Here is a 24,954-nt window from a genome sequence, read left to right as displayed (position 1 = left end):
ACTGAGCTTTAACTGTATGTAAGATCGAAAGAGAACCATTCTCTCATAAGGAAAGATACTGATAGACTGTTTTCTGTCGCAAAATTAGCTCACTTCGCTAATAAATTACGATCACAGATGCATCGCATTTTGCGATACAATTTTTCGTTTGTATCACGTTTCTAGGATTTTGTATAGCAAACTGCGATGCGATATATAGAATTCAATTCTGCGACAGTACTTTCAAGTCTTCCCAAAGATCGAACCGTACACGTGTGTAAGTAACTCTCTCTCTCTCTCTTACTTGGTTTATTGTAACCATTTTCTTCTTCTTCTTGTCCCATTGTACGATTCTTCTCTTTAACCGGAAGGCCTCTGTGTCGTCTCCCGTCAGGTCCAGTTGAGATTTCGAAGCTTCTTCAGAAAAGTTATTTACAGCCAATCTGAAAGAAAGAAAAAAACATATACGTACTTATTATTATTATTATCTTACAAAAGTATCATTTTGTAGCGGAAGCATTAACTAACTAAAAATGAATAAAGATATTTAAAAATGAAGTTTGCAAATAATTTCTAAGCGGAATGTTTGAGAGGTAGTCACTGGAACATTGCTCATGCGAAAAACAGTCCAACGCTTTTATTTCTATTGCACAAACAACAATCATTATCTATCTATCTATCTATCTATCTATCTATCTATATATATATATATATATATATATATATAAAAGAGAACGTACAAATCCTTTGTTCCCTCATCACGCTAATACGGCTGAACCAATTTCTTTTATTTTTGGGGGGTTATTAGGATTTGGACCCTAGATGGTTTTTATCATATCACTTTAATTTTTAATTACCAGTGTCTTGAGATAATTGACCATTCAAGTGTCCATAACATACAAATCCTTTGTTAGATCATCATAGGTAAAAATAAACGTATTTATATGCAACCCGCATGACCGTGTCACTCGGCGGGTTAACATAAATGACAGGCGCTATAATGTTAACATTTACTGCAATCACTTGAAAGCGAAAAAGTAAAAATTATCTAAGTAACAAAGTTTATTGCGTTCCGGGGTGACCGCAGCGAAGCGGGGCGGGTTAACATAAATGACAGGCGATATAATGTTAACATTTACTGCAATCTTCTATGGTTTTTATCATATCACTTGAAAGCGAAAAAGTAAAAATTATCTAAGTAACAACGTTTATTGCGTTCCGGGGTGACCGCAGCGAAGCGGGGTGAACGCTGCTAGTATATATATATATATATATATATATATATATATATATATATATATATATATGTGTGTGTGTGTGTGTGTGTGGTGTCTCAAAAGTCCCCTGACATAGGGTAACTCCGTTATTATCAGAGTTACAACAAAATGTACGAGAAGAAACCGTCTACAAATATGATGTTTTCCTTCTAAAGTGAAGGACTTTTTAAAATCGGACTAGCCGTTTGGGCTGTACACTCTTTATGCACCCAATGTTAAATGAAAGTGCAACATTGTCTTTTACGCTAACGTGTCGATGGCCAGCTTCCACTTCAAACATGCCCCCATTCACTTTGTGTTGTGGGTCCAGGTAAATGACAACGTCACATTTTCCTTTAACATTGGGCGTATAAGGAGTGTACAGCCCAAATGGCTCGTCCGATTTAAAAAATTCCTTCACATTAGATTGAAAACCTTATATTTGGAGACGGTTTCTCCTCTTACATTTTGTTGTAACCCTGATAATAACAGAGTTACCCTGTCAGGAGACTTTTGAGACCCCCCCCCTCTCTCTCTATTATATATATATATATATATATATATATATATATATATATATATATATATATATATATATATATATGTGTGTGTGTGTGTGTGTGTGTTTGTGTGTGTGTTACCGAGAAAATATGCCCGTTTTCTACGTTAACATTTTGCTGAATACAGTAATACTACGAATAAAATAAAACAAATACGAACTGAACACTTCTGCAGCGTTTATTCATTGCTGAGTGAAACCCAACAAGTTTCCCCGCTCTTCTAGTGGCTAGCGCGCACACCTTGCATGCACGTGATTTCGGGTTCGATTTCCTATGGAAGAGCATTGAAAGCAATATGGTGGTTCGGATTCAGGCTTAAACTGCACGGCCATGTTTTAGGTAGCCTTGATACTGAAGAGGGACGATAATTTTCAGCAAACAGTAACACACTCTCAAAGAAACGGAGAATATTACAGATCATATATGTATGTACAAATACAGTCAGAAATGGATGGCTTTTTTCTTTTCTTTCTTTTTTTCATTGCTGGTAATACTTTTTATTATCAACGGAATTAAAGTTTCGGAACCTCCTAATGTTCTGCATACTTACATTAAATACATGTATGCCAAAAAGCATTCAAGTCCGCTGGCACGGTTAAGTAATCTAAGATTAGACTTGCGATATCAGTCGTGAGTTCAAATCCCGCGATGTCCCGTTACAATGAAGTCAAGCTGTATTTGTAAAATTACTATATTACATAAGCTATCCGACCGTGACAAATAGAAAGAATTTCGATTCGCACAGTGGTCAGAAGGAAAAATTGGGTATTTTACAACATATAGTTGTCAAATGAGGTGTATTTTCATATAGATGGGACTTAAACAAAATATCAGGGTTTGTATAACAGAACACCACACATTGTGCACGAAAAAAACATCATGGAGATAATGCTACCATGTAGGTGGCTTAATCCAGTCATGGATTGATAGAGTCAGCGTTTTCTGACGATACAAGTAGCTCACAGCGGTATTTGGATATGGTTCGACATGCTTTTGTATCCCAGCTACTGTCAACATAATTTTTCGATACACACTCAATGGTTTATGCAATATAGAGCTACCCCTCACACAGCTATTATTGTATTGGATGTTTTGAACACAGTTCTTTTTTTGGTAATCGTAAGTTTACCAATTGATATCCGACGAACACAACGAAGGTTTCTTTTGGCCGCCTTTAAGCCCACACTTAAATACGTGAGAATTTTTTTCTGTGGGGCTATTTCAAGTGGAAAAAATCCCGTTCAAAGACACATTATGCAAATGAGACGAGGTCTGAATAGTTCAATTGAGTGGTAACATTCATGAAGATATGTGGTGCACAGTGATACGAAACAATCGCATCTGCCTTGAAGAAAAGGTCAGTAAAACTGAAAAAATGAAATGAAATCTTTAAGTTTTACGTCCCACGATTATGCCGGTTAGGCTAAAGGAGACGGTGATAACGAGAAATGGGTGGAATGAAGAAAGTGGGAGGAAACGGGAGAACCCAGAGAAAACCCACGAGCACGGTGTTTGTCCACCACAAAGTCCACACGGCGCGAGCTGGGATCGAACCAGGGACCCCAAGCACCGGAGGTGAACGCTCTATCACTGAGCCACCGCGCTCCCTCAGTAAAACGGAGGCCATATTGAAAATGTGATACAGAGAAAAACTTCCCATGGATACATTATTCTGCAAATAACGATATGCATGTGTAAAATTTAAAAATAAATTTGGTATCTAAATTTTACCTATTTATTTCATAAACATTGTCAGATATTTTGACAGTCGTTTGACGACGCAGGATATGAGTGATTGCAGCCACCTGGGTAACGTGGACAACGTGGATCCATGCGCTGTTCATTCCAAGTTAAGACGAGTGGCAGTGGGAACGTGTAACGATGGGAGTGGAGTGACTGTGAGAATTGTGTTGCAGTCATAGCGCTACACAAGGTGGGAATGCCGCCAACGGTTCTTCGCTATCCTTAAACCCATGCAAATCAGTGAATGATTTGTCTACCGCAAAATCTAGTGTTATAATAAAATGGGACGTGTCAATGACTGACAGCGTAATGGCAGACCGCGCACAATGAAAACACCACAGCCAGCTGAAAGCTGTAACTGCACGGATTCGGCGAAACCCCGTCCGGATTAAATCAGTGATTTCACAAAATATGTCTATTTCGAGATTAATCATGTCACGAGTGCTCAATTAGGACTTGGGACTCAAGAACCTACAAACAACGTACAGATCATTTTCTGACTGATGCGTTATGCTAACAGAGAGCGCTGAAAGTCAAACGTCTCCTCAAGCGTTACGCAGGAAATGGTCACAGGACATTCTCTTTTTCGACGAGAAGCTGTTCACACCTGAGTAGTCCTTTAATGCTCAAAATGACAGTAAATACGCAAGCTCAAAATGACCGTGTATACGCATCATTATTAGTGGAACCTGACGAAGATGTTTCCCAAGTGCAAAAGTCCCATAACTCAGCATCAGTCATGGTATGGCGGGGTGTGAGCTTAAACGGACAACATGGATCCATTTTAATGTAAAAGGATGAAGACATCGGCTACCCTATACCAAACTACAGTATTGGATCCACTGAAACCACTGAATATCAGTATGTTCCCTAACCAACAGTGGACCTTCTACTACTGCGATCAAGACAAGGTCAACACGTTACTGATTACGGGGCAACGTCTCCAACTTCATCTCCACATCAAACTTGTCCTCCAGCAGCCCGGATCTGAATCCGCTCGACTACAAACTGTGATTAATGCTTCAATGGGGACTCCCTAATGGGAACTTCCTCAAGCGCGCCCTGTCAAAGCAGTCCGCCCCTCCTCCACCGACAATGTTCGTAATTCAATTGATGATTGGCCCGCCAGACCCCGGGCCTGCATCCAGGCTCAAGGTGGACATTTTGTAAACTTATTGGTGCTCTTCATGCTCCATACTTCCATGCATCATCTTGCAAAAGGATATTAATATTTCGCCAATATTATGCTAGTGTTTCGTTTCCAAACCTCTGACAGTATTTATAAAATAACTACGTAAATGTGTCAACTATTTGTGCGACACTCTGTACGATTACTTCACTCTAAGATTTTTAAAGGAAGTCAATATAACTAGGCTATGTGTTACTGACAAAGATTCTAGTGTGGATCGAAATAATATAAAATCAAATATTCAACACGATACAGAGATCAGTACTTTTCATTCATTTATGTAACATACATTCTATAGCATCTATTAATAATAATAATAATAGTACCAAAAAAAAAAACCTTCATGGATATTTTTTCTGTAGAGAATCTGGCACAGTTATTCTTGACACCTTATGAACAAAAGTAAACTTACCCTTGCTCTGTGTGATGATCAGGAGCTTTGTAGGGTATGAAATGCTCTTTGTCTATAGTTCGTTGTTTTTTCTTCTTTCCCCCTCTGACATCATTACTTTTTCTCTTACTCGGCTGAACTATATGTTTGAACGCATCGTTAATGTCCTCTGTTGTACTATCTGGCAAACACCTTTCCAGAAATTCACTTCCTAAGTAAAATACATAATACGCAATTGCATCACATAATTATCTATTAAGGTAGGTTGCCATGCTGCAAGAATTTTGTAGCTCAGTCATTAAAAAGATCTCGCAATACCGTATTTCTATTTAATGTTTACACAGTGCAACTTTCTGAAAGCAAGAAAGATATCTCCACCTATGCAGCACTGCATTCTAGTGGACAAATAGTGAACATCCTCATTAAAAACGTGTATTTTGGCGCGCACCGCTTCCCCGTTCAAAAGAATCCGTTGTTTCTCGGAAGTGGTGAAACTGTTTATGTCAGTGGGAGGGCGATAGCAGGTAGCAAGCAAGACGACCCAGAAAGTTGCACGTGGTTTTACTCCTTGCAAGATGAAAATATTGTTGCATGTCCCTTTCAAAACTATGTTTACATGGAGAAATATTGTATGGTTGCAAGATATTTTTAATGACATCTACAAGATTCTTGTACCATGGTAACCTAGCTTTATACATATGTAAATTTTGAATTATTCATTTGTGTTATTAACGGAAAATGCTTCCTATCTGTAAAAAATAGGTTTTAAAAAGGTCTAAAAGTAGATTTAATAGACACCCTTAAAGATGTATATCAGCCAAAGCTGTAGCTTCTAAACCACAAATAATAATATTATGGTACACTAAAAAGATTTCAAAACTGTGAATCCAAATATAATATAAAGATAAAAGTAACATTTTAAGAAAAATATCTTTAAATAAGCTGTCCAAAACCAGAGTAAAATAACATTTTTCCTAATTCTGAGTTTAAGCACGAACTCATTTGAACCGTATGAATCTTACGCTACAACAACTGAGTGTAAAAATTGATGCTACGGTTAGGTAAAGCCCATTTCCCAACAGCAGCAGTTCATATCAAGTTGTCACTTTCCAAAAAATGCTAATTTCCCACAAAGTAGTTAGCTCACTTTGGTTTTCTACAGCTTAAATATAAACAAGCAATTGACAATGAATTTTGGAAATACTACAATACAATACAGGCTATTTATATGTACTTATCACGAACACTGGGGGCCGCGCTGGCTCATTGGTAGAGCGTTCAGTTCTGGTGCATGGGGTCCTTGGTTTGATTCCAGCTTGTGCCAAGCGAGCTTTGTGGTGGACAAACACCGTGTGCGTGGGTTTTCTAGGGGTTCTCCCGTTTCCTCCTACTTTCTTCATTTCATTCATTTCTTATCATCAGCGTCTCCTTTAACCTAGCTGGCATAGCCGTGGGACGTAAAACTTTTAAAGATTTCATTTTATCACGAACACTAGTGATGGTCAAATGCTGGTCCGCGAATAAAAAGAAAAAAATGTATAATTGTAATTTGTAAAGGATCTGTTGTAGACCCCGTTACAGATTATGTTTACTTTCATTGAACCAATGACGTCATTTTCTTTAGTGTTGTCGCTGAATTAAATTCATTTATTTCTGTTGAATATTTTCCTTGAGATGTTCAAAGTTCTTGTATTCGCTTATTTGTTAATTCCTAAATCATTTTAGTTTATTTATGTATGTTTGAAGGTGTACATATATGTAACTGCGATGTTATGAAGCACAATAAGTGCTTAATTTACAAGGAACGTGTTTTAGCTCACTTTTTTTTTTTTTTTTTTTATGTAATGAATTTCTACGGCATAATACAAGTTCGAGAGACTATTAATAATATTCAATGTACTTGTTAGCCTATGATATTGAAAGAACATTGTTTATTATCGACAAATTAGTTCTTAATAAATTATTATATCTTTTTCCTTTGTATTTCTATTTTTTGTGTGCCCTAAAAAGAATGATTAATATTTATCAGTAAGCAGTCAGGCCTAGTCCTAAACAAGTCTCAAGATGTACACTCATGTCCAAAATTATTGGCGCATGTCTATAAATATGTTGTAAGAATACAATTTGATAACGAATTCGCCCGGTATTTCTTATAATGTTAGTATGTGTATAATCGACAAAGACATGTATGTGGAAAATTTCATGTCAAAAGAGCAGTAAATAAGAACACCAAAACGAAAATAACTTTCTTGTCCATTTAGCAACATTTTGTTTTACTCATTATAATTTCCGTATTTATGATTATTTTCCTTTGAAATTTACTACAAATATACATTCCTCGATTACACACATAGTAATAGTATTAAAAGTCTCCTGCAAAATCATTATCAAATTATATGATTATAAGAAGACAGTTATAGATATGCGACAATCATTTTGGACATGAGTGTACATTGGAGATTTCAAAATTTTGTCAAAATACAGTACTGGTTACTGTCTGTCGTTGAGAACTGTCCACTACTTGGAGCTCTATTACCAAAAAAGTCATGTTAGTTTTAGATACTTTGAAGGGTCATTTCACACAAGAAGTAATATATATATATATATATATATATATATATATATATAATATAATATAATATAATATAATATAATATAATATAAAAGACAGACAGATCTCGTCATCATACCTGACGGCATGACTCCAAAACTGGAAGTGATTGATGTGGTGAAGAAGACGTTCAAAGATCATTTACGATAACAGTATTTAGAATGGCTTCTGGAAGGTAATCGTGCCTTCACGCCATCTGGTAAGTAGGAAGCCCAGTTTTGTGTCAATGATCAAAAATATCATCAGCGAGCATCATCAACGATTTCAAAAGATCCTGTTCGTCGAATACACTGGATGGTAGCGAAACAACGTATTGTAGAAGGATGCAAAAGAAAGCAGAGTGAGTGACCGAGAGGGTACCAAAAGTGATCAGCAGTGACAATACTGATGCCGGTGAATAGGTAAATTTCACCGCCTAACAAATACTATGTCGGTACTTAACAGAAAACTACCTTTAAAGTAGATATAGGATAATTAACATTGGTGTAATTGTTTTAGCAAGCAATATTACTGGAGGATCCGTGATGAAGCAAGCAATAATTTTGCTTTCTTCACAGAGAAATTTAATTCTATGCGCTATTTGTAAGTCACTTCTAGTTAATATTGGATATGTATCCTATCGAATATCTTCAATCATTAAGTGTTATAGTATAAAGGTAACCAAGAAAGTTCTGTTGCTTTTTGTGGAGGTCTGTGTTCCATTGGCCCTCACGCCTTGAGCTGAATGTGAATGGAGATAGGGCGAAGGTCAGTTGTTTGTGAGAGTATATCCAACATACTACCTGGTTGTGGCAGTTCAGTTATACCTTTAACTTGCGTACGGACAGAGTGAACATGGGACCTCCACAGAGCGTCATAAGGGCGTGTATGCTGTACGAGTTCCAACTCGGGTCAAAGGTCACTGCAGCGGAGCGGAAAATATACGAGGCATTTGGTGAGGGTGTCGTGACTACGCGGACAGTGCAGCGGTGGTTTAACAAGTTTAAGGACGGTCACGAAACACTGGAAGACGCATCCACGTGCCGGAAGACCAACACATGATGGAAGACCAAAATGATCTTCAGGCAGCAATTGAGGCGAACAGTGGCCAGACATGTAAGGAACTGGGACTATTCAGTGTGAGTGAAGAGACCATTTGGTAGCACCTCCATCAACTTGGGAAGCACTACAAGTTGGATCAATGGGTCTCACATGATTTGACTCCGGGCCTGAAGGCAATGCGAGCGGACACCTGTGTTGCTTTGATGTCTCGTCTAAGGAAGGAGCCATTTCCGGACAGGATGTTGACATATGATGAGAAGTGGGTCCTGTACGAAGCTGTACGGCGCCGTCACTATTGGTTAGCATTCCATGAACCGGTTCCAAAACAGCCGAAACCAGCAGTGCACCAGAAGAAGACCCTCCTATGGAGGACTGCTCGCGGCATCGTGCATCGGGAACTGTTACCAGTTGGACAGAGCATTAATGCAACTGTGTACTGTTAGCAGTTGAGCCGTGTTCAAGAAAAACTCAAAACTCTGGAGCCAGCATTTCTGAATCGCAAAGGGGTCCTCCTGTTACAGGACAACGCTAAGCCCCACGTGGCTAGGATGACCCCGGATACCATTCTACGCCTTGGATGGAAAACACTACTACATCCGCCATACTCCCCGACCATTGCACCGTGCGATTATCACTTGTTCCATTTCTTGAACAATCACCTTGAGGACGCCAGTTCAAATCCCTAGTAGAGGTGCAAAATGTACTTGATAACTTCTTTGCTTCACGACCCAGCAAGTTCTACTGCAATGGAATCCAGCCTTCCAGAACGTTGGCAGAAAGTCGTCGATGCTGACGGAGACTATATTTGATCTTCGAGGCACGTATAGGGTGACATATCGATGTTCGAAGGTGGTGGGTGAAAAAGCGATAGAACTAGAACTTTCTTGGTTACCTTTATAATTAAGTCATTTTCAAAGGCTTCTGTGTAAAAGAACTTAGTTTTAATGTATCCTAGAATCTGTACAAAGTGACATACACTATTCTAGTTTGTGGTGTTTGATTCATCAACTCTCCAAGTATGGCTTCCCTGCAGTTGACAGGTCTGCTTAACCTTGAGACGGCACCAGTATTGTTTTCCTGTGTTTCCCCAGTTTAGTCCAAGCAGGCGTGCAGTGCAGAGCAACTCAGCAAAATGTGTACTCCGCAACAGAAAGCGCAGTGTGTTATTTGGCTTGTGAAAACTGAGTCAGTTATAACAGTGCAACGTAATTTTACACGTCAGTGTGGTGGTGAACCATCTACATCAAAAACTATCCGTCATTGGCTAAAATCTTTTAAGGAAACCGGTAGTGTTTTAAAAGCAAAATTACCAGATAGACCGAGAACTTTTGAAGATGATGTTGAACAGATCCGTGTTTCTTGTGTTCGGAGCCCGAAGAAGTCATTGGCTAGATGTAGTCTACAATTAAAAGTGCCTAAAGGTACTGTGTATGATGTTGTGCGTAAAAGACTTAAGTTGCGCGCCTACAAATTGCAACTGTTATATGAAATTAAACCTACTGATAAAATCGAAAGATATGAGTTTGCTGCTGACTTTCTACACAGACTTGATGATGATGTCAATTTTTTTTTTTAAAAAAAATTCTTTTTTCTGATGAGGTTACATTTCATGTCAGTGGAACAGTTAATCGTCATAACTGGAGAATTTGGGGGCAGAGCATACACATGAAGTTACAACGTGTCTCTCCCAAACTTAACGTCTGGTGCGGTTTGATGGAAGATCGTATGATTGGTCCTTTCATTTTTGTAGAAAAAACAATAAACGGGGACGTTTACTATGACATACTGACAGAATACGTCTTTCCCCTGATGGACGATATTGAGGCGGAAAAGGGGCTTGTGTTTTTCCAACAAGATGGCGCCCCACCTCATTACAGTAACCATGTGCGTGCGGCTCTTGACACTCGCTTTCCAGGGAGGTGGATAGGCAGGGCTGGCTTAATACCTTGGCCACCAGAAAGCCCAGACTTAACCCCACTGGACTTTTTCTTTTGGGGCCACATAAAAAAATGTGTACAGTGGGAAGTTCAGAGACATCGATCATTTACGGGAAAGAATCGTCACAGCGGTTGAGACAGTTACACCTGAACTGTTGGTGAATACGTGTCGAGAAGTGGAATATCGTCTCGATGTGTGCAGGGCTACAAATGGATCCCACGTTGAAGTCTACCAACATCAAACAAAACTTGAAGAAATTTTCTTTCATGATATGCACTCATTGATGTAAGTTTTCATTCATTTCCCAATTAAATTTATACTTAAAACTAGGGAGTTCTTTTTCAAATACCCTGTATAAAAGAAACAATGGGTAGTTAGTTAGTTTCTTCCCCAAAACACTTGATAGTGACACTGGCTTACTTACAGTGATTACAGTTCGTTATTTGTAATTGTGATGAGCATAAATATAGTTTGGTTGTATGGCATAAAAACTAGTGTACAAAACACGAACCAACTTGTGCTAGATAGCCACTAAAAAGCATGAATGCTATCTTAATCGGGCCAGGGCAGAAGCGCAGAAAGGAACCTTGAGCGATAGCTAGGGTATACGTCCGCAGAGACCAGGCGCGTCAGCGATGGTGAGTACACGCTTAAACGAAGTCGTTTACAACGGTTTGCTTTAAGTCACAGTACCGGCTATGAATTTGAGGAAGATACTAAATGTCATCCGAAACGACACAGCATTCTACAACACAACCGTCTACACGAAACCAGAAATGCACAATTCAAAACTAAAGCATGATGTACTTACTTAATTTTGATGTGGCGTTTTCCATTAACTTTTTGTGGTGACTCTGTATAGCCACTTCATGTTTCTCTCTTGTCTCTTTCATTACTTGAACACACTTCGAAGCTGCAGTTGGTCCTACTTCAAAAATAGTCTGTAAAGTAAAAAATAAAAATATTGAAATAGATATGTCATGTTTTAAGTTTACATTTAGTCTAATTAATTGAGGTCTAAAGTACATCTCGGAGACACAATCACAGTATATCTGAACTAGAGTGATGGTGTGCATTGTTTAAGCGAGAGATCCTCCCACCTACTAATTTCAACCCCCAACTATAGGAGTAAGTCTCTAATCTCCGACAAGAGAGAGACAATTTTCTATAAAAATCTGCGTGTGTGTAATAAATACTCAGGAAAATGATATATACGAGGCGTGTTCGGACAGTAACCTCCGATTGGTCACTGTGCGTGAAGTAGTGCGGGCAGCGCTATCATCTCTGCACAGATGCGCGCGGTAGATCAGTCTGCATCCAGCCAGGGAAGAGTGAAGGTTGTCTGATCACTACAGTTCATTCAACGAACCTTCTGATCCTGATGTAGACATTGTAAAATGATATTACTCCGCCAGTCATTGGATGATTGGCTATCGGTTAGCGCTTTTTTCGAGAAGCACGTGCTTGTACCCTGTTCCGTGTTTTAAATAATCCCCACCCGCGGCCATATTGAAAAACTGTGATTCGCGCGTAAAGTGGGTCAAAGCCACTTTCTATGCACGCGTATTCTCTTTTACTGCATTAATTCAATTTAGTTCTTAGGTACAGTGTTGTTTGTGTTATTTAGTTGTAAGAAAAGTGCATTTTTGGTAATGAGCCTTTTAAGCAACAAAAACATTGACAAACAGTTTATTTCATAATGGACTATTTTCTACTGCCGCATAGATGTTCCAAGGCTCTTTAACCAATACGATAAAACAATCACCACGTGCATTTGTTTACATAAGGTACTGAACGTTCCTTGAATAAACTTTAGTTCCACTTTTGTAGCGTCTCAAAATGTGTGCTGCAATAGAAAACCCCGCCAAATGCGACAAGCGAGTTGTTATACGTTTCCTTACGGCAAAACAATATTAGGCAGCAGTTATGCATCGGGAACTTTGTGCCGTGTATGGACCAGATGTGGTGAGTGAAGGAGTTGTTCATTTAAAAGTGGGCGAACAAACATTCATGGCCAAGGGAGGAGTGTCAGGCCATCAGTGGTCACCACAATGTGGAGCGGTGGTTTAAAATTCATGGAAAAGTTCGTGAAAATCGACGTTTCATAATCTCGGAGCTTTCTGACGAATTTCCACAAATGCCCAGGATTGTGTTATATGACATAGTGACAAAGATGCGGTCACAGGCTGGGTCAAGGCACAGACGAGAGATTTTTATGCCGATGGAATTTCTAAGCTAGTGCAGAGATATGATAAGTGCTTGAATGTTTATGGAAACTATGTTGAAAAACAGAGCAAATAAGTAGTTTCAGATATATATAATAAATTATTCTTATTTACTTTCGTGTTTCTTCCTTTAACCAATCAGAGGTTACTTTCCGAACGGCCTTTGCAAAAAATTAGAGAGATGTACTTCCTTATTATTGATCCATTTCAACTGCAAGTAACTGAGATGATTGCAAAGTCTGAAAAAATGTATTCTCATTTAAATCTTCTGAGCGGAAAAGGGTTAAGTGAGTCCTGATATCTGACTGACTTCAACTGCAAGAGTGGAGATTATTTGAACACCTCAATAAATACATACATCATATTCTGTTAAAATCGAACAATATTTAAGAAAGCTACCAGAACATTTTTTTTTAACCGGGAGAGGGGGAGAATCTTTCTTTCTCAACTGATTTTAATCCAAGCAGTGGAAATGATTGTAAAGCCTCAAAAAGTATACACCATATTCTACGGAAATTAATATTTTTACGAAAGCTACCTTAGTTGATATTTTTAAATCGGTGAAGGGAGAGTAATCCATACCACATTAAGGGACTAAAATTCACCGCTTTTTATTTTTTTTTTATTTTTACTTTATTTCATTTTTTAATTTTAGATCCAAGTACAAGGGATTATGGGAAAGAGTCAAGAAAATATACATTTTATCAAAACCGAATGAATTTTATAAAATTTATCGTGGAACACTAAAAGAAATGGGGGAGGGGGTGCTAAGAGGGTAAATCCACTACTTTAATCTTTACTGATATTAACTTCCTGCAGAGGGGACCACTACGAAGCCTCACAAAAAATGTTCGACATTTTAAGACAAAATCGGAAAATTTTAACGAAAATTATTGGAACATATTTTTGAAACTAGTGGCGGGGATGTTCCTTTCGTTCTTCGCAGATTTTTACTCTAATCTGTGGGGGCTATTCCCAATGCCATAGAGAACATATATATTGAATTTTGTCATAATCGATTATTTTTACGTGATTTATATTGCAAAATAGTGACATGTAGAAACTTGATACATAGGGTGGATTCCTTCCCCTTCCCCTTATACTTGATGGATTGCAACCCGAAACAATAGGATTATTTCTGCAAGTGGACGGAAGGCTCACACAAAGTTCCACCAAAATCGGTAAGTTTTACGAGAGTTATCGTGGAACACTCGGATACATACATATGGAAATGGCAATCTAACAGTAAAAGCTTCACTAACGCCTGCTTCAACTAGACAGAAAACTTACCAGTGACTGAGTTTTATTACAACTGTCTTACACAATGAAGCAAGTAAGAAACGATACTGGGTCTGAAAAAGAAAATGAATAACAGGCGGAACCAACTTATCTCTGTTTATTCAAAGTAAGGACCTTCTTTGTCCGTAGACAACCTAGCACGTTCCAGTGAGGCATGTAATGACTCCTGGAAGCCTGGACTCTCATAATCCTCTTTACTGTTATCTGCATAGTAGAAACATTGTCAAAAAAGCTACAGTGATGCTTTCAATTTTCACACAAAAATCTGTTTGGACCAAAAACTCACGAGCAATCACTGTGTTGTGTACTGGAGCTTTCCAGTTATTGCTCTTCCGTTTAGGAATAGGGCACAAAACGTCCACACAGCTTGTGTTTGTTTAAATAATTCGTTATTATTTGGCGAATAGTCTCCTTGTTCACACCTCATGAGGTCTGATATTACTGTGACATTTGCATACCGGTCATTCAAAATATCCCTAACTCTGTAAGGAGACTATTCGTCAAATAAATAACGAATTATACAAACACAAGCTGTGTGGACGTTTTGTGCCCTATTCCTAAACGGAAGAGCAATAATTGGAAAGCTCCAGCACACAACACTGTGATTGCTCATGAGTTTTTGGTCCAAACAAATTTTTGTGTGAATTTTTTTTTTATTTATTTATTTATTTTTTTTAGCTCACCGATCTATACGGACAATTATTCTTAGCTCAATGATCTACATGGAAAATTAGTCTCATAATTATTTTCCAGACATGTAAACTATGCTAGTAAATTGTTGTATGGTACGACTACGTATAGTACTAATGCTACTTACATGTGGTGTTTTAAAGTGCTTCATTTTATCGAGGAACATGAATTTTTCTAATTCTGCGTTTGAAGCAAAGAGAGGATGGAATCCAATTGCAGCAAAATTAATTTCTTTGGACCTTTTTACGCTTTCAATGGACGCTCCAGGGCGAGATTGCAAATATTTCTTGTATGCATTATTACACACTTTCTTCAAACCCTCCTATACAGTAGAAAAAAATAAGAAGAAAATAATAAGACTTAAAGTGCAAGCATAATATAACACAAAAGCAACAAATCATAAAACTACACAACAATAATAATAATAATAATAATAATAATAATAATAATAATAATAATAATAATAATAATAATAATAATAATCCTATTTACTAAAACTGGCAGGTCACTTGCCATAACTTTAAAAGCCTCATTACACTATGGTCTTCTGTTAATTTCTTCATTTTGACGTTAAGAACTGTTTACTCTTTAATACTCTTTAATACTGTTCATCAAACGAAATACAGATGTTATACATTAATCAGCTATTTACGTCTATACAACTTACAAAATCTGCAGTACTATTCCATAATTTGATTAAACTCTCCTCATCATCTATAGAACCTTGAGGAATTCTGCCGATCAGGCCATCCCAGTCGCCAGTGTACGTTTTATTAGTAGCTGCTATGTTAAGTGGCCTCCCAAGAAACAGATGTAAATCCAAGAGGTACGCAGTCTCATCACCAGCCACTAATGAATACGCTGTACCACTACGTCCAGCACGTGCACAACGACCTATAAAGCAATTATTATTCAATAATTACTATCATATTGATTTCGTTTGCAATATGCATCAATACAACATATATATATAAATGAAAGACACTATGTTTGTGGCGTAATAACTCTTGAGGTATCCGACCAATCTCCATCAACAAATTTTCAATATAGATGAGGTTCGGGCCTGGGAGTGATTTTACTATTTCACTTTGACGGTGCAACGTAGGGGTGGAGGAGAGGGGGAAGATATATAAAAATAAATAAAACTTAATAACTCTTTAACCACGAGGCCGATCTCGATCAAATTTGCCACATAGATGAGGTTCTGGCCTGGGATGTTTTTTTTTTATCAATTCATTTTGACGGAGTAACTTAGGAGAGGGGAAGATATTTAAAAATGATTGATATTAGTGTCGAATTTATAGTTTCTGAGAAGAACGGTGACACTTCCGATGCCGTTTAAATTCAAATTCAGCCCCCATTAGTACTTTATGTCCAAAATGAAAGGTATTTTCCCCGTGGGGTATATTATATATATAAAGCGAGATCGTTTCACATTTGAAACAGCAGCATTTCAAAACTATGCGAATTCAATATCGAAACCAAAATAGCAGTAACTTTTTACCACTTCTGGTTTTAGTAGATATATGTAACTAACAATGGAACCCTTAACCTGAGACATTTAATCGATTCCAAGAAGCAGCTTTTGCTGTCTATTACCCTTTAGTTCTACGACGACCAATGTTGAAAGTGGAAATGGGTAACTTTTGCCATTTCCGATTGGAATAAGCTTAACAGAAGTGTTAAAAAACATATTCTTAGGACGCCGAGTCAATTCCGAAAGGCAGCTCTCACAGTTTTTACTCTATGACTATAATATTGAAACCGGAAATGGATAATTAATTGAAAATAATAATATTGAAAATATTGTGTACGCTAATTTTCAAAAATAAGAAATGAAATCTTTGAGTTTTACGTCCCACGGTTATGCCGGTTAGGCTAAAGGAGACTGTGATGATGATCAATGAAATGAAATGGTAGAATGAAGAAAATGGAAGGAAACGGGAGAGCCCCGAGGAAACCCACGCACATGGTGTTTGTCCATCACAAAGTTTACTTGACGGGGGCTAAGATCAAACCCGGGACCCCAAGCACCAGAGGTGAACGCTCTAGCACTGAGGTACCGCGGCCCACGCTAATTTTCAGTTTTAGAAGATTACCTAATGTTTGTTTTTGTTTTGATTTTGGTATTTCAGTTTCATAAAAAGCAATCTGTAAATGTTGTTAATATTGTAAGTTTGTCTATAATGATATATGTTAATGTAAGCATTTTGTAATTATATGTTTTGCTGTTAATAAAAACACATTGCATTAAACAGCATAATATAAGTTATGTTAAAATTCTAAGTGTTAACATAATGCTCAATCTTTAAACAGTATTGGACAACTAAGATTTCTTAAAAATCATACACACGCGTAATAATTTCAGCCCAAATTTTGAGAGCCACAAGCTGCAGTGTACACACCTTTTATTGTATAAATGCTTCAGTTTATTTCGTCGTAATGAGTCATAATTAAAGTCTTGATTAGCAAGTAATAAAAGTCACTAAAGTAATTATTAAAGAGCCATTAGGCTAGTAGCACATAGCAAAATCTTAACAATTCAAAATCAAATTTTCGCCGAAGTTATTTTAATAAACTGACATTATGTGCAACAAAATCAGCTGTACTAATACACTTTCTAATTTTAGTCAACAAAAACAACTACGTTAAGTATAATCTAGTTGACCTATCTTCTTTAAACCTAAAAATTGTCAAACACTTTAAAGTAACATAACAATCATTTGCCTACAGAAACACACAATTTTACACATTAAAAAAATAAAACAAAATACATATTAAATATTACTTTAAATTGTATTTCTCTTTTGTATATCCGTTTCGCCAGCTCAAACCAGTGGTAAAAATCCCCAAAATACCTCATAGCACATTGTAAATGCGTTCATTCAACATTAGCAATATAAGTAATATAAAATATACCTTAAGCTAATGCTGTCAATCTGAATCTACTCCAAATGCTCTATCATATATATATATATATATATATATATATATATATATATATATATATATGGGTGATTCCACGAAAAAGGGAAATTTTCACTTGGAAAATTTTTGTTCCGTTGATGGTCGCCTATTTCGATAAAAATATCACATGCACTTACTACTACTAAGTACATGTTAATTAGGTGTTCAGCAGAGCTGAATCGTTATTGGTGTAGTAAATAAAAAATAATAAACTTTTCAGCACCCACGGAGTTGAGACCATAGGTCACGGAGTTGAGATTAGTTAACACGGAGTTGAAAATTGCTGTGGAGTTGAGAAACGTGATACATCTGGGTGATAAGTTTTGGTTTATAAGTGATTAAGCTTATAATTTACATAAAAATTGAAATAATTTTCCAATAGTTTTTGTAAGTTAGAATTATTCTCCTTATGTTGAATAAAATTCTAACAAACTAGATGACACGTAATTTGTTATACAAAAATACTCCAGAAAATACTGCAAACATATGAAAATATATCTAATGAAGGTTCCAAAATTGAGTATATATATATATATATATATATATATATATATATATATATATATATATATATATATATATATATATATATATGACGTAAATAAGAAAGAAAGAAATACACATACACTTATCGAATATTGAAAAATTATCGCGCTTTCAATATGTTGACTATCATATGGAGAGGACAAACTTTTCACATAAGCTTACGAAACAGATGAAGTAGTCACTAAACCTGTCTATTGTCTACTTCATTTGTTTTCTGAGCTTATGTAAACTGTCTGTCTTCTCTGTGTGATCAAGTCAACACGTCGAAAGTGCAATACTTTTTCAACATTTGGTAAGTGTATTTGTATATTTGGTATATATACAAGGTGTTTCAAAACAATACACACATCGTTTGGGAGCTGATTCCTGACACCAAGATAAGACGAAAAGTATAGACAACTGGGTGCACAAATGCTTTTTTTCGGAGTTATAGGCTGCCGAAAACATGAAAAAAATGAACTTTAAAGGTCCATAGCTCCAAAACTATGAGACCTGCCGTAGTCGGGTCAGGACTTCACTTACTAACTAATATGTGCAATATCCAAAAATATGTTTCAGAATCCTGAGGTACTCACTAAGCAAATTTTAAAAAGGGAGTTTGACTACGGGCGTATAATCTGAAGTACTCACCAACTACTTCTATAAAAGTTGTTGTGGAAGTACCGCAAGATTCTAAAAAAACATGGATATTTGGATAGCGCACATACTAATTCCTAAGTGAAGTCTGACCCGACTACGGTAGGTCCCATAGTTTTATGCTATGGACCTTTAAAGTTCATTTCTTCCATGTTTTCGGCAGCCTATAACTGCGAAAGGAAGCATTTGTGCACCCAGATTGGTCTATACTTTTTATCTTATCTTGGTGTTAGGAATCAACTCCCAAACGTTGTCGGTGTTGTTTTGAAACGCCCTGTATAATGCACACTAAATGACAGTGTAAGGCACTCATCATTTCTGTTTTCTTTGAATAATTCGATGTTCTTTGTTAAGTAGCCCTCATTTTCCACTCCAATGAAGGAAATGTCTTGAGGAAACAGGGAAGGGCTGTTCTAGTCTACACAGAATGACAACTGCCACCGCTTTTTAAAGTTTAGTAGGCCAGGAGAAATTCCTCCCGATCCGCGTCATAAAATTGACTGTCCGTATATTGTCCTCAGACTCTTCGACAATCCCTGAAAAGAAAACAATTAGTTAATCATAAGATTGAGACTTCAATAGGTTAAAAACAGATACCATCCATCTTGACTTGACTGAAGTTTTACTTCCGGCTAACTGACAGCCCCAAATCTGAACTTCCGCGAAACACTCCTTAAATGGGCTAGGACCCACCAGTCGGCCTTTGAGTGTGAATGACACGTGGTCAGCATGTTGGCTCCTACGACTGTTGCGATGGTCTGCGCGATCAGGTTTCAGTACATCTCTACTCAAATGAGTTTTTCCAATTGCCTCACTGCGCGAAGTAAACACCATAAATTTTTGAACTTCCACCGGGAAACAAATCCAGAACCACACACGAAAGGCGAGCATACTAGTCACTAGACCATAAACGAGCTTTATTTCTATCAATATATTGAAAGAACAAATATTTGGAAGAGCATGAGCATAACAAACCTATAGGATTATCAACTCCGTGAACTTGTCTCAACACCGTGGATTCCTTAGTTTTCAAATGGACATGGAGTTGAGACCCATGGAGTTGAGAAAATCGAATATAATTTATCTTTACCGGCCCACTTTTTAACCAGTACATGTGAGTAACTGTGTATGAATTTTCTACGTTAAGGCGTAGGTTCCTCAAGGGAAAGAAGGTATATACCATACAAATACATTCAGTAATAAATACCATGGTGTTGAGTATCAATTAATATACGCACCTGCTTTCCACACACAAAAATATTTTTCCTATAGCTTTTAACACATGCACACAACTTTTTCTGTTCTTCAGTCAAACATGTCTGCCTCGTCTTCTTGTGGGTATTGCCAATGTGGACGACCATGCTATCTGTTGAGAGCAATGATAATTTTTTCTATTGCCATGGAGTTGAGACGAAATAGAGGTGACAGAAACGAAGCATAGTCAAGCTTTCGAAAATAGTCGTTATAAAGGTTTACTTTCCACAAAACCGAAACATTGAAGTGTTCTCTTCCATTTAATTACCATTAAATGATGTTTGATTTGCGACTTCAGTTGTAATTTATTGATTAAAATCAGTCAACTGTAGTCTGTGACAGCCCACGGTGTTGAGAAATTGGGTAATAATTAATTTTTTACGTATGTTTCGTGTTATATTTGCAAACTGTTATACATGGCATACCTACTTTGTGACGGTTACTACCAAACAAAATAAAAATGAAGTGATTCTTTCTAGTAGTAGTTTGAAGAAATGCCCGTGACAGAAAATTTCCCTTTTTCGTGGAATTACCCATATATATATATATATATATATATATATATATATATATATATATATATATATATATATATATAACATTTGAAATTCGAATTTAAAAAAAGTAACATCCCAAGTTCATAATATTCTATGGTATCAATCTAAGGAGTTCAAATCCTTTCCATAAGAGTATTCTCTCCTTGCGATGAACGGATATTTTAGCTAGTAGTGTGTTAGTTTAGGTGCCCAACAATTAATGAGTCATAAACCGCGAAACCAAATTTCTGGTCTATAAGAGAAAACATGGAAACATCTAGTAGTCATTAGTTTATTTAATAGCGTTTTGTATATACTACCTGGCTCACTTTCTATATTTTTGATAACGGTTATTAGTTTATTTAATAGCGTTTTGTATATACTACCTGGTTCACTTTCTATATTTTTGATAATAGTTATTAGTTTATTTAATAGCGTTTTTTAGATACTACCTGGCTCACTTCCTATATTTTTGATAACGGTTATTAGTTTATTTAATAGCGTTTTGTATATACTACCTGGCTCACTTCCTATATTTTTGATAATGGTTATTAGTTTATTTAATAGCGTTTTGTATATACTATCTGGCTACTTTCTATATTTTTGATAATGGTTATTAGTTTATTTAATAGCGTATTGTATATACTATCTGGCTACTTTCTATATTTTTGATAATGGTTATTAGTTTATTTAATAACGTTTTGTATATACTATCTGGCTACTTTCTATATTTTTGATAATGGTTATTAGTTTATTTAATAGCGTTTTGTATATACTATCTGGCTACTTTCTATATTTTTGATAATGGTTATTAGTTTATTTAATAGAGTTTTGTATATACTATCTGGCTATTTTCTATATTTTTGATAATGGTTATTAGTTTATTTAATAGCGTTTTGTATATACTATCTGGCTACTTTCTATATTTTTGATAATGGTTATTAGTTTATTTAATAGCGTATTGTATATACTATCTGGCTACTTTCTATATTTTTGATAATGGTTATTAGTTTATTTAATAGAGTTTTGTATATACTATCTGGCTACTTTCTATATTTTTGATAATGGTTATTAGTTTATTTAATAGAGTTTTGTATATACTATCTGGCTACTTTCTATATTTTTGATAATGGTTATTAGTTTATTTAATAGCGTATTGTATATACTATCTGGCTACTTTCTATATTTTGATAATGGTTATTAGTTTATTTAATAGCGTATTGTATATACTATCTGGCTACTTTCTATATTTTTGATAATGGTTATTAGTTTATTTAATAGCGTTTTGTATATACTATCTGGCTACTTTCTATATTTTTGATAATGGTTATTAGTTTATTTAATAGCGTATTGTATATACTATCTGGCTACTTTCTATATTTTTGATAATGGTTATTAGTTTATTTAATAGAGTTTTGTATATACTATCTGGCTATTTTCTATATTTTTGATAATGGTTATTAGTTTATTTAATATCGTATTGTACATACTATCTGGCTCGCTTTATATATTTTTGATAATGGTTATTAGTTTATTTAATAGCGTTTTGTATATATTACCTGGCTCACTTTCTACGTTTCTGATATCCTTCATTCCCTTAATGAGATTCACAAAGAGCCTTAACAGCTAAACAAGTTTTCATTGGTGTTTCTACAAATAAAACTAAACTATGATGCAAGTATAGAAGACAAAAAGATGTCAAAGGGTATTGTTCAGTAAAATTCTCAGAAAACAGTGTTACGACGTCCCCAGTAAGTGTGAGAACGAAAAGAACTATGCAATAAGATAAAGAATTTTATTATTCAGTTTCATAAAGGCACGTAAATATGCATGCATACTATAACTTATTAATATAGGCTAATAAGTTTGTACTTACCAACACGGTGCACAAAAAGTTTAGGTTTCGCAGGGAAACTGAAATTGATAACGTTATCGAGCAGCGGAATATCTATACCTCTAGCAGCAACGTCTGTCACAACTAAAAGTTTGCACTTTCCTGTTTGGAATTTTGCCGTGTTGATCTTCCGTGCCGACGGGTCTAAGCTCGAATATATGTATGTACAAGAAATGCCACTCTTCTCCAGCAACTGAAAAGAACAAGAAACTCATGAAAAATATACATGGATTTTTCTTAATCTCTGAAATAATGAATTTCGATCAACATATGGGGTGAAGTAATCTAATTTTATAGCTAAGCTGAAGCTTCGATTAATAGGAAACGAACAATTATATATGAAACGTTATTATTCTATATGATGAAAAATTAGTCTATATGAGAACTTTCGCTAAGATGATTCATCAGATAGGAATGAATAGGAGAAAAGAAAGAAACACACTCATTCACTCACCCTCTCTAACTCTCTTACTTACTTATTCATTTTCTTACTAACTTATTTACTACTTACTCATTACTTACATACTCACATATTTACTACTTACTTACACTCACTATTTATTAACTTATTCACTACTTACTAACTTATTCACTACTTACTTACTCATTACTTATATAGTTACTCACTTATTTACTACTTATTTACACTCACTCACTATTTATTAACTTATTCACTCTCACTATTTACTCGCTCACTCACTTATTTACTTAGTCATCCACTTATATTCACTCGTTCAGTAACTCACTCACTCCCTTCACAAAGGACCATAATAAATAAAAATATACAATTGAAATTAGGTCTCTTACTATTTATTCATGTACTACCTTTTTCCTTTTCACCGAATCTACTTGACATAATAGCACACTATGAGCCCATAATTGTGAATAAACCTTACACTGACTGTCAAAATGCTTGTACATTATATAAATAGTAACGATATTTCAAAAGAAACTGCTTTCTTTCTTGAGTTAACAGTAAGATGCATATGTCTGGGAATTTCTCTAGTCCATCATTTTCCTGATGTTCCTAATACTTTCTGAACACCCACACACAAATAGTTTGCGTACTTAGAAATATCCGAAACATGGGAAAAACGATGGACTGAAGGAATTACTAGACACATCTTCCTGTTGACCTAAAGGGGAGAGCAGTTGCTTTTGAAATATCATTACTATCTGTACAATATACGAGCATTTTGGCAAGTAACTTATATAATTGTTTAAAAGCATTAAGGTAATTCTCTTACCATGTGAAGGTATTCAACATGATGTTTAGTTGCGGCGAATACTATAGTTTTTGATTCAGAAGGTATTATTTGTTTTAGTAAATGTAAAAGCGCAGCTGGTTTCTCCTCCGGCCTGCACACCAAGAAAGCTAGCTTCAACTGTTCCGGAATTTTAGTCTCCACATCCAACCTGAGAAAAAAGTACATGTAACAATTAACAATAAGCAATTTACAAACGGCATCAATAAAGTAATGGCAACAGTGTTACAAATCTGTGCTCCTTGTTGTTAATCGTTAAAGAAATCGCTATTTAATCGTTATCAAAAATACTCGATCTTCTGCTAAGTAAACATAAACCATCAGAACTTCAAGGCCCGCCTACTTCTAACCCTATGTCTAAATACAAAATGTTGGAATTCTCACTTAAATCCTTAATGCAACACTTTCAACGACTTTGTCTTTGTGGCCAAACAGTCAATGCGTGTGATCACGGTTTGAGTTCCAATGGGGGTACTTGATTCGGGTACAAACTTTAGTAGTAGTTCGTGGTTCCGATTCCACTTATATCAATAGTCTTATATGGTCTCGGTGCTGAAAACGGACATGCAACTTCTATCAATTAACTATTTGCTACAGTTAAATCGTGCAAGAGGCGGTCCTACTGTTCTGATGAACAACAATGTAGAGATGACCCAGATGAAGTTACTGTAAGATTCATCTGAGGGAATCCTCTTTCACATTCGCTAAAGTGTGCTTCAGATTTTTTTTTTTTAAAACGGTACTCGTGGACAATGAATTGATTCTCTCCGAATTAAGAGGAATTTCAGCGTTAATTTTGTAGTAATGTTGGCCCGGGATTTTTAGGCCATTACATAGAATCTAAAATCTTAGCATATGGAGGCAATTCAGTATAGAGTCCTTAATGTAGACGCATTCCAACTGCTGTGACAAAAATAAAAAGCATTCAAATCAT

At 36.0% G+C, this 24,954-nt stretch overlaps 1 protein-coding gene across 1 annotated transcript in view; it reads right to left on the bottom strand.

The window, feature by feature from the left end:
- LOC145684120 (ATP-dependent RNA helicase DDX54) overlaps window positions 1–24,954 on the bottom strand; it is a 63,731-nt gene that overhangs the window by 14,090 nt on the left and 24,687 nt on the right. Inside the window, exons 6-12 of the mRNA XM_081756046.1 lie at window positions 24,003–24,171; window positions 22,738–22,948; window positions 15,590–15,816; window positions 15,050–15,244; window positions 11,520–11,649; window positions 5,140–5,329; window positions 284–422 (exon numbers count right to left, since the gene is read on the bottom strand). Of these exons, the coding sequence (XP_081612172.1) occupies window positions 284–422; window positions 5,140–5,329; window positions 11,520–11,649; window positions 15,050–15,244; window positions 15,590–15,816; window positions 22,738–22,948; window positions 24,003–24,171 (1,261 nt within the window). The remainder of the gene's footprint in view (window positions 1–283; window positions 423–5,139; window positions 5,330–11,519; window positions 11,650–15,049; window positions 15,245–15,589; window positions 15,817–22,737; window positions 22,949–24,002; window positions 24,172–24,954) is intronic.

Source organism: Thermobia domestica, chromosome 4 (assembly GCF_964235325.1).
Source record: "Thermobia domestica chromosome 4, izTheDome1.hap1.1, whole genome shotgun sequence".
In the NCBI taxonomy this organism is placed as follows: domain Eukaryota; kingdom Metazoa; phylum Arthropoda; class Insecta; order Zygentoma; family Lepismatidae; genus Thermobia; species Thermobia domestica.
The sequence above is the reverse complement of the archived record's forward strand: the minus strand, read 5'-3'. Positions and strand labels throughout refer to the sequence as shown.